General features: G+C 37.5%; 3 protein-coding genes across 4 annotated transcripts; all 3 read left to right on the forward strand.

Annotated features, from left to right (window-relative positions):
- The first annotated feature begins 524 nt into the window (after positions 1-524).
- LOC104905920 (glutamate decarboxylase-like) lies at positions 525-3,871 on the forward strand. Of its 2 annotated transcripts, none has more exons than XM_048643375.2 (3): positions 525-1,866; positions 1,982-2,450; positions 3,568-3,871. In XM_048643375.2, exons 1-2 carry the CDS (start codon positions 1,477-1,479, stop codon positions 2,357-2,359), a joined length of 768 nt encoding a protein of 255 aa, XP_048499332.1. In that variant the 5' UTR covers positions 525-1,476; the 3' UTR covers positions 2,360-2,450; positions 3,568-3,871. The 2 variants fall into 2 exon arrangements, with proteins under 2 accessions (XP_048499332.1, XP_048499338.1); XM_048643381.2 differs by having other exon boundaries at positions 3,457-3,579.
- A 1,820-nt stretch (positions 3,872-5,691) lies between these two features.
- LOC125492564 (uncharacterized) lies at positions 5,692-6,345 on the forward strand. The gene is made up of 2 exons (XM_048635192.1): positions 5,692-5,809; positions 5,924-6,345. Exons 1-2 carry the CDS (start codon positions 5,692-5,694, stop codon positions 6,343-6,345), a joined length of 540 nt encoding a protein of 179 aa, XP_048491149.1.
- Positions 6,346-6,459: 114 nt separating this feature from the next.
- On the forward strand, positions 6,460-7,674 carry LOC104905919 (uncharacterized). Its single transcript, XM_010694575.2, has one exon. It carries the CDS (start codon positions 6,460-6,462, stop codon positions 7,672-7,674), a length of 1,215 nt encoding a protein of 404 aa, XP_010692877.2.
- The last annotated feature ends 2,149 nt before the right edge of the window (positions 7,675-9,823 follow it).

The raw sequence follows: 9,823 nt of genomic DNA on the forward strand, positions 1-9,823 counted from the left end.
ATAATGTAGTGTAATACTAAACTTACTTGGACTTATTTGGAAAGGTTAAGTTTTAGTCGCAACCACCATAAGTTAGATAGTTTAGCTAAGTGTGCCAAGGCATAAGAGGTGTAAGAAGTTTAGCAAAAATTAGTTCTACAAATGATAAGATGCATAAATCAATGTTCAGCTAAATTGTTAGATTGTCCTCTTTTCATGAAGGTTTAAAATGCCCGAGAAATCAATACCAAAGGATGCTGCTTACCAGATAATAAACGATGAGCTGATGTTAGATGGGAATCCAAGGTTAAATCTGGCATCATTTGTGACTACGAGCCTGAATGTGATCAGCTAATTATAGCTTCTATTAACAAAACTTATGTTGACATGGATGAGTACCCTGTCACCACTGAACTTCAAGTCATCCATTCTCATCTCTTTACTTTTGCATTTCCAGTCTCATCTTTTATGTCATACAAAAATAATCTATTATATGCATCAAATGTGTTACTCGGGAGACTCGAACATGGGTACATGTCCAAGTATTAGACTCAGGTTATTTTATTTAAGTTATCCTTGATTTTGGCTCAACTGGAGTGTCAAATTGTACATAACCATGTCGAAGTATTGAGGACCAACATAGAGGTGAAATGAAGATTGAAGAGTCTGTGTAACATAGTTGATGGTACCACATGCAATAAATCAGAACTCTTACTATGTTTTCGAGAAAATCATTTTCGAGGAAAGTAGTTTTCTTATTTTTCTCTGTTTACTCATAGTTTCCCGAGAATAGATATAGTTTTCTGAACGGAATGATGGCATGTTCTCCCCAGCTTATTTTAGTTCAGTTCAATTCAGTTCAGTTTAACTCTCTTCAATTCAGTTCAATTCAGTTTAACTCTCTTCAATTCAGTTCAATTCAGTTTAACTCTCTTTAATTCAGTTCAATTCAGTAAACAATACTTTTACTCTCACATATCACTATTCATTTCATTTCAGTTCAATTCAGTTCCCTTCAATTCAGTTTAGTTCAGTTCAGTTGTTTTATGCCGAAGAGAACATGCCCTAAGGAAAGAATATGTCATTTTGTTCCCTATTTCCACTTGATTTCCTTTCTTCCATCCCCTCCCCTCCATTTTAGTTTTTCATTTTCTATCTAAATCTTTTATCAAGTAATCTAACAAAGGAAAGTTAATCTTTCATTGCATTTTCTCTTAGAAAATACTGTCCATGGAAGATTTTTCTTCAGTTCAAAATGCTATGTTTGTGCACACTTGGTGTTGTGTCTTTCTTCTTCCATAGTATTGCTCCCTCATTTCTAAGATTATGCTATAAGTATCAAATTTGGTGATGAAATTGTATTAACTATGGGAAAACAACATTGTTGGCACCTTCTTATTCTATAAATAGTTTAATTAAAGAGCCGCCACGCACCCACACCGCACAGATCAACAAACAAGTCTTGCTTATATATAGTTTAGATTGAGGATAAAAAGAATGATTTCAGAAAATTTGCATATAATCTTATTCTATAAGGATCCATGCAAGTTCCATACCCTGATGCCAACTACAATAGACAAGGAAGACAAAATGGTGGATTGTGTATGTTTTCTTTTAATGGAAGTATTGGAAGATAAGAAAGAAATGAGTGTATTTGCTCTTGATGAGGATCTGCTTGCTGTACAGAATCGATGTGTAAATATAATTGCACACCTGTTTAACGCTCCTATTGGCGAAGAAGAAACTGTAGTTGGTGTAGGCACGGTAGGGTCGTCGGAGGTAATCATGTTGGCGGGTTTAGCATTCAAAAGAAAATGGCAGCAAAAGCGAAGAGCAGAAGGAAAACCGTGTGACAAACCTAATATAGTCACCGGAGCAAATGTGCAGGTGAGTTTTAAGTTTTTTCTTCCTTTCTTTTAAATATGCTCTTCTAAGTAGTTGATCCTCCAATCTAAATGAAATTTGAGGTGACTAAGTTTTCGAGAGAATGCAAAATGTGCAGGTTTGTTGGCAAAAGTTTGCTCGATACTTTGAGGTAGAGCTGAAGGAGGTGAAATTGAAAGAAGGATATTATGTGATGGATTCAGAGAAAGCTGTGGATATGGTGGATGAGAATACCATCTGTGTGGCAGCTATTCTAGGTTCAACCTTGACAGGAGAGTTTGAGGACGTGAAGCTCCTTAACGAACTTCAGACCAAAATAAATAAGGAGACTGGATGGGACACACCCATTCATGCTGATGCTGCTACTGGTGGATTCATTGCTCCTTTTATCTATCCGGATATTGAGTGGGATTTTTTGTTGCCATTGGTTAAGAGTATAAATGTTAGTGGTCACAAATACAGTCTTGTTTATGCAAGAATCGGCTGGGTTGTCTAGAGGAGCAAAGATGATTTGCCAGAAGATCTTATTTTCCACATCAATTACCTTGGAACAGATCAGCCTACTTTCATACTCAACTTCTCCAAAGGTATGTGATTTACTGCTTTCTGTCCCGTAATATCTAAAAGAAAAGATCATCTCGCAACTTGCAGACCTTATTACCACAAAATTGGGTTTGACTAGTGAAATTCGTTGTTTTGAGCTCCCTAGATGGGAAAGCCACTGATGAAAAAACTTCCTTGTAGTTTTGAAGAGTGAATATTATGAATCATATCTTTTAATGTCTAAACATATTAATCATATCTTTCTTATTTCAGAAATTCCTAATATTATCTTGTTTTTGAGAAGAAAAAAAAAGTGCATTTATAATTTGGAAATTGGACTTATGGTTCATGATTCAAACTGCATGGGAGTTGATTCTTCTGAAGTTTGGATGTGGTTAAATCTTAATTGTTTGAGTTCAAAATAGTTCGAATGTACATTTTAACTTGGTCAAGGGTTTATAAGTTTTTTGGTGTACACCACCATTCATTTCATGGCCAACTTTACTCAACAGAAACAGGGGAAATATTTTTCTAAGAAACCTCAAAAGTACAGTGTAGTCCTTTGCGATGAACAGGAGTTGTGTTATTTTCTTTTACCTTATGTTGATGCAACTGATCAAGTGAATGCAAATCTGTTGAAATGCCTGTAAGTCCAATTAGTGAACCTCATACCTATAACAGTATCTAGCTAATTCTGAATAAAAGGGTAGGCAAGGCAGGCAGATATCAATGATCTAGAAATTTATATAACTATTGGTAAACTTTTCTCAAGATTATAATTGATGGAGTATTGTATTGATAATGATTTGGATGAATTTAAGACAAAGGATTAAGGAGCATAATCAATGATCTCATGTTTATGTATTTTCTTGATTTTCCATAGTTTTGTTTATGTATAGAAAATTTCCTTTTGGTTGCTTCTGTGATTTGATGTGTTCTTTTTATTTTTTGCTTGTCTAGTTGCATATAGTATCTTACAAGATTGAAAGTATAATTAGTTAACTTATTTACTTTGGTTTGGTTGTATCATGAATTGGTGAAATTCTCTAGAGCTGCTCCTACTCCAGTTGTGGGTTGGCCTCCAATTCGATCGTACCGAAAGAACCTTGCTAGCAGGCTTTTCCATTTCCTAATATAGGTGTTTCCAATTTGTGTTGCCAGGTGTTGTTCCATTTTCCCAGCAACTTATTGCGACTGAAAGAGCTTGGTGTGCATGGCGTGATTACTTTAATTGAGCTTGGTGCACACTTTTTCTGTCTAGTAGTTGGATATAGGATTCTTGCTCCTGTATCCATATTGCTGAAACTTTCTTGATGGAAATAAATGATCTCTGTTTATGAAAAATAATGTGATGTTTGTCCTTTTCTCTTTGTTCGAAGAGTAAGTCTTGGGAGGGGGATATGTTTGGTATTGATATTATGCAAGGAGTTCAAGAAACAATGTCGTGGGCATGGTATTATTCCAACTAGTGGTGTTGCTGTAACAGCAACAAAAAAAAATTTTTTATAAAAAAAATACGTCAAGTGCTCCGGTTGTTCGGAAAAAACCGGAGCACTTAACTCACAAGTGCTCCGGTTTTCTCTCAACAACCGGAGCACTTGACGTATTTTGAATATATAAAATTCACAAGTGCTTCGGTTTTTAAGACAACCGGAGCACTTATAAATTTAAGTGCTCCGGTTTTCAACCGGAGCACTTGATAAATACTCAAGTGCTCGTATGACGTCTGCTACGGGTCACATACGGAGCACTTGTATGGTTTTTAACCGGAGCACTTGATGTTTTTTCCACTAGTGATTGTATAAATTGACTATGTGATGAAACTTATATTTTTAAACTCAAACATCTAAATACTTCGACTATGATGTAATAATTAATTATCTTAAGTTGATTTCATAAACCAAGCTCAGGTATATACAGATTTCGGCAGGGTGGTTTAGGAATTTGTATTAACAACATCTCTAATTAGTAGCTTAACTCTTTAATTAATTGTAGTTAGTCTTAATTAAGCTGCTAACTAGGGAGGGATGCTCAAAAATTAATGAATAATGATATATATTTATAAGTATATTTTTCAAAGAAAAATAATAATAAATAATTACATATGTGATGATGTGAATATGTGTTGATGTGCATGGAACTTATGTGCATAGATTATGTATGTGATGATTGTATAAACATTAGAAATTCTGTGTAGATGGCTTCAAGTAGATCCAGTGAGAGTGTGAACCAGAATGTATCCTATCTGAAGGAACCCGACACCTATGCCGCGGTTAGAAAATGGTGGGATGATGCAATTTATCATGCTAATGAGGTGTTAGGGCACATTTAGGAGTGGAATGCGGGTATGGGGCCTGATAGTAATAATCATTATTAGCGGACAGGAATCCGAGCGTACGTTATAATAAAGACCTTACCGACTTGCGAGCCATGGGCTAGTTTCCATAGAACCTATTGGAGTCTGTTGAAGTTGTATGTGGCTATGGGAGCATTTCAAGGGTATGGGGTGACCATGGAGAATATAGACAAGGGTCTGATAAGATGGGAAGGCACAGTAGAGAAAGTTAGGCGAGAAATGGATATCACTCTGGAATGTCAAAGCCAGGCAAATTTACCCAAATGACCCTCATTGGAAAGAAATGTATGAGCGAATTACCCATAGAGAGGAAGAGCGGGTGGCTGGGATGTATGGAGGTTGTCGGGGTCGTCCGGTGGAACAAAGAGTCGTTCTAGCTCAAGAACCCCAACATCACAAGGTTCAAGTACTACTCATACGACCCAATCCAATACCACCTATGGGCTATGGGGCTGAGGAAGGATGTAAGATTTGTAGCCCTAACTATGTTCCTCAGGCCCCGCCCATCATTATTGACGACAGTGGGTACTATTATGATCCATGCAGGTTGGATTAAGTAGGGACTGTGACCAAGGAATGGAGATAAGCGGAAGGGAACTTTTAATATATGTAATTTATTTATGTAGTGTTAAGTTTTTGTACAAGATCAACATGTTGCATGAGATATGTAAGTAAATTATAAAAAATAAATCAGTGTCTTTGTATGAAACACGTAAATAAATAACAAGCGAAGTTGCTATGATATCATGGACTATATACATGAAATAAAGTTGTGAAGTTGAAATTAATGTATTAAGTAAACTTATGAAGGAAACAATGTATGAAAATTCAACTGAGTATTGCAATTGAATATAAAGGGAATGGCAAGCCAAGGAAGTGCATCCGAATCGTTGGATGCTGAGAAAGATTAAGATAAGCAGTTACAAGAAATGAAAGATACGAATGCTCGATTGTTGGAGATACTTGAAAAGCAAAACCAAAATAAGAATGATGATGAAGGGAAATTTTATAAGCGTTTGGCTGCTCATAAGCCATGCACTTATGATGGTGAATCTAATTTCCGTCAAATTTGAAGACTGGATTACATACATGAGTAAATTGCTTGATGTGGTCAGTTGCCCTGCGACCATGAAGGTTAAGATGGCTACTTTTATTTGGAAGGACCAGCTGATATATGGTGGAATACCACCAAAGGAGTAGCCCAACAATCGGAATTTACTTGGGCAGAGTGTATTGAGAAAATGAAGGATAAGTTATTTCCTCCGGCATTGCGGAGGATGAAGGAGAACGAATTCTTATTCTTGAAGCAAGCAAAAATGTCCGTATTGGAGTACGTAGCAAAATTCCTGGAACTGTCCCGGTTTGCGCCTGATTTTGTAGGCAATGAGAGGGTGAAAATGATGCGGTTTTTTGAAGGCCGGAATCTGAAGTGCCAAAAGCGAATTGGGGCATATACAACTTTTGAAGAACTATATGATCGCGCCCTAGAACAGGAACGAATTGAAATGAAGGATGAAGAATTTAGGAAGAAAATAAATGGAGGAAAATTTAAAGAGGGAGGATTCAAGAAAGCAAAGACATAAGTGTCAGCCCCAATTCAGTTTAAAAGGCAAGCTGGGAGTGGTAATAGTGGAAGGACATAATGGAAGTGTAATCGTTGCGGAAAGAATCATTATGGTAGAAATTGCTCGCAGCAAATGGTGTGTTTTAAGAGCAAGAATGTTGGACATCGAATTAACGAGTGTCCCTCGTGGAAAGAAACAGGAAGGCTAGGAAGAAATAATAAATTAGGGAATATGTTGATGTTGACTGCTAAAGATGGAAGCTCGAGCCAAGGTAAGGTCGGAAAAGGGGTTCAGTCTGTCAGTCAAGGGAAAGCATCAGGGAAGTTATTCGTTGTTAAGACAGAGGCAAAAGGGACTCCAGAGATGCAGGAGTTACCAGGTAATGTAATTTTAGGGAGGTTTCTTGTATGTAACTCGATGGCCAATGTGTTATTTGATTCCGGAGCTTCACATTCATTTATTTCGAATATGTTTGTTAGCAACTTGCCATATAAACCCTGTGTTCAACCTTTAAATATGATTATTTGTTTGCCTAATTGGGAGTCGACTTGTTGTAAATGGATATTTAAGAATTATGAAATTAGGATAGCAGGGTCAGAACTGCGGGTAAATCTGATACCCTTTAATTTGGATTATCATGATGTGATTTTGGTAATGAATTGGTTGAGTAGGAATCGGGCGGTGATAGAATGTTACGCTAGAGCCGTTAGATTGAGGTCTCCAAGTGGAGATAAGATTGTATATAGAGAAGAAATGGCGAGGCCGACAGAAAAAGATAATATGATAATTGAGAATGATACAGAGATAGTACCTGAGGGTATCCGTTATGTGAATCAAATGGAAGGGGGTAAAAAGGAAGAAAGCATAATTGAAGAAATTTCAGTGGTGAGAGAATTTCTGGATGTATTTCCAGGAGACTTACCGGGATTGCCATCACATCGAGTGGTTGATTTTCATATTGATTTGGTGTCAGGGGCAACACCGATATCCAGAGCTTCTTATAGGATGGCTCCTGCAGAAATGGCTGAATTGAAGAAGCAATTAGAAGAGTTGTTGAAAAAAGATTATATCCGACCTAGTGTGTCTCCATGGGGTGCACCAGTGTTATTTGTGAAGAAAAAAGATGGTACAAAGAGATTGTATATAGATTATCAGGGAATTAATAAAATCACAATCCGAAATAGATATCCATTACCCCGAATAGATGAGCTGTTTGATCAGTTAAAGGGAGCAGGGATATTCTCAAAGATAGATTTAAGGTCGGAGTCTCATCAGATGCGCATAGTGGGGAAGGCATTCCGAAAACAGCGCTCAGAACTAGATATGGACATTATGAGTTTGTGGTGATGTCGTTTGGGCTCACCAATGCACCATCAGCATTTATGGATTTAATGCAGAGATACTTTAAGCCTTTGCTTAATCGGTTTGTGGTAATTTTTATAGACGATATATTGGTATACTCTAAAGATCGCAAAGAGCATGAAGAACATTTGAGAGAAGTGTTAGGACTATTACGAAGAAAGAAATTCTATGCAAAGCTGAGTAAGTGTGAATTCTGGTTGGATCAAGTAATGTTCTTAGGGCATGTTGTAACCAAGGCAGGTATAGTAGTTGATCCTGGGAAGATAAAAGCGGTAAAAGAATGGCCTGCACCTAACAATGTTGGGGAAGTTGGAAGCTTTCTTGGGCTTGCCAAATATTATAGGAGATTCGTGGAGAATATCTCGTGAATAGCTCTGCCAGTTACGAATCTAATCAAGAAGAATACAAGATTTCAGTGGACAGAGAAATGCGAGAAGGCTTTTCAGGAATCAAAGAAAACATTGACTAGCGCTCTAGTATTAGCTCTACCTTCATGAACAAAAGGGTTTGAGGTCTATAGTGATGCCTCCCAGGAAGGGTTAGGGTGTGTACTAATGCATAACCATCGAGTTATAGCTTACGCTTCTAGGCAATTGAAGATGCATGCGAAAAACTATGCTGTACATGATTTAGAGTTGGCAACAGTTGTCTTTGCACTGAAATTGTGGAGACATTATCTATATGGAGTCTCTCGCAAGATTTATACTGATCACAAGAGCTTGAAATACATCTTCACCCAGAAAGAAATGAACATGAGGCAACAGAGATGGTTGGAATTACTTAAAGATTATGACATAGATATTCAATATCATCCAGGAAAAGCCACAAAAGTAGCAGATGCTCTGAGTAGAAGACCTCATCGGGAGATAAATTCATTGATATCTGTGCTAGAAGAGCTATATAAAGAATCGGTGCAATTAGATTTGCGAGTGGTTGCAAGGGGCCTACTGCAAGGAGAATTGATTGCAATTGTGATGCAACCGTCTCTCTTTAAAGAAATTCGAGAAAAGCAGGAAAAGGATGACTTTATCAAGGAATTGAAGCCAAAGATAGAAAAGAATGAGACTGTGGACTTCCAAGAATATGCTGATGGGAGTGTTCGTTGAAATGGGAGATGGTGCATCCCTAATGACGAGGAATTGAGGAATAGGATTTTGAAAGAACCGCATAGAGTGCTTATTCAGTTCATCCAGGTAGAGATAAGATGATTCAGGATGTGAAGAAATATTTCTGGTGGAAAGGGATTGTTACAGCTATTGCCAGGACCAGAGTCGAAATGGGATTCGATCTCCAGTGTCTTTGAGACATGATTACCTAAATCAAGGAGGGGAAATGACTCTATATGGGTTGTAGTGGACAAACTGACAAAGACAGCACAATTTATTTTCATAGGAGTAACTTGTAGCAAGAAACAACTAACAGATGCATATATCATGGAAATTGTTCGATTGCACGGCGTTCTAACCACTACTATTTTTGACTGAGATACTCCATTTCTATAACATTTCTGGGAGAAGTTACAAGAAGCTTTGGGGTCGACTCAGAAATTTAGCACAACATTCCATCCAGGAACAGATGGGCAAAGCGAGCAAATAATCCAGATATTAGAAGACATGTTACGAGCCCGAATATTAGAATTTAAAGGCTCTTGGGAGGATAAATTGGCATTAATAGAATTTTCCTATAATAACAGTTATCAATCTAGCATATATGGCTCCATATGGAGCTTTGTATGGGCGTAAATGTCGAACACTTATATGTAGGGATGATGTGAGTCCGGGTATGCCAGTTGGACCTGAGTTAATTCGAGATACAATGGAGCAGGTTCGGGTAATTCGAGAAAAAATGAAAGTCGCGCAAGACGACAAAAGAAATATGCTGATTTACGAAGAACGAAGCTGGAATTCGAAGAAGGGGATAAGGTATTTCTTCGTGTTTCACCTACTAAAGGGGTGAAAAGATTTGGTCTGCGAAGGAAATTGAGTCCTAAATTTATAGGACCATTCGAGGTTTTGCAAAGAATTGGGGAAGTCGCCTATGAATTATCCTTGCCAATAGAATTGTCCAAGGTTCACAATGTCTTCCACGTCTCGCAACTACGGGAATATATACATGATCCTTCACAGGTGTTATC

Source organism: Beta vulgaris, chromosome 1, assembly GCF_026745355.1.
Source record: "Beta vulgaris subsp. vulgaris cultivar EL10 chromosome 1, EL10.2, whole genome shotgun sequence".
Classification (NCBI taxonomy): Eukaryota; Viridiplantae; Streptophyta; class Magnoliopsida; order Caryophyllales; family Amaranthaceae; genus Beta; species Beta vulgaris.

What these genes read in the sequence shown, in the direction of transcription:
- LOC104905920 (XM_048643375.2), top strand. Translation starts at nt 1,477, where the DNA reads ATGATTTCAGAAAATTTGCATATAATCTTATTCTATAAGGATCCATGC. An exon ending in TCACCGGAGCAAATGTGCAG is followed by an intron (nt 1,867 to 1,981) that starts GTGAGTTTTAAG and finishes CAAAATGTGCAG; the next exon opens with GTTTGTTGGCAAAAGTTTGC.
- LOC125492564 (XM_048635192.1), top strand. Translation starts at nt 5,692, where the DNA reads ATGAAAGATACGAATGCTCGATTGTTGGAGATACTTGAAAAGCAAAAC. An exon ending in TAAGCCATGCACTTATGATG is followed by an intron (nt 5,810 to 5,923) that starts GTGAATCTAATT and finishes TTTATTTGGAAG; the next exon opens with GACCAGCTGATATATGGTGG.
- LOC104905919 (XM_010694575.2), top strand. Translation starts at nt 6,460, where the DNA reads ATGGTGTGTTTTAAGAGCAAGAATGTTGGACATCGAATTAACGAGTGT.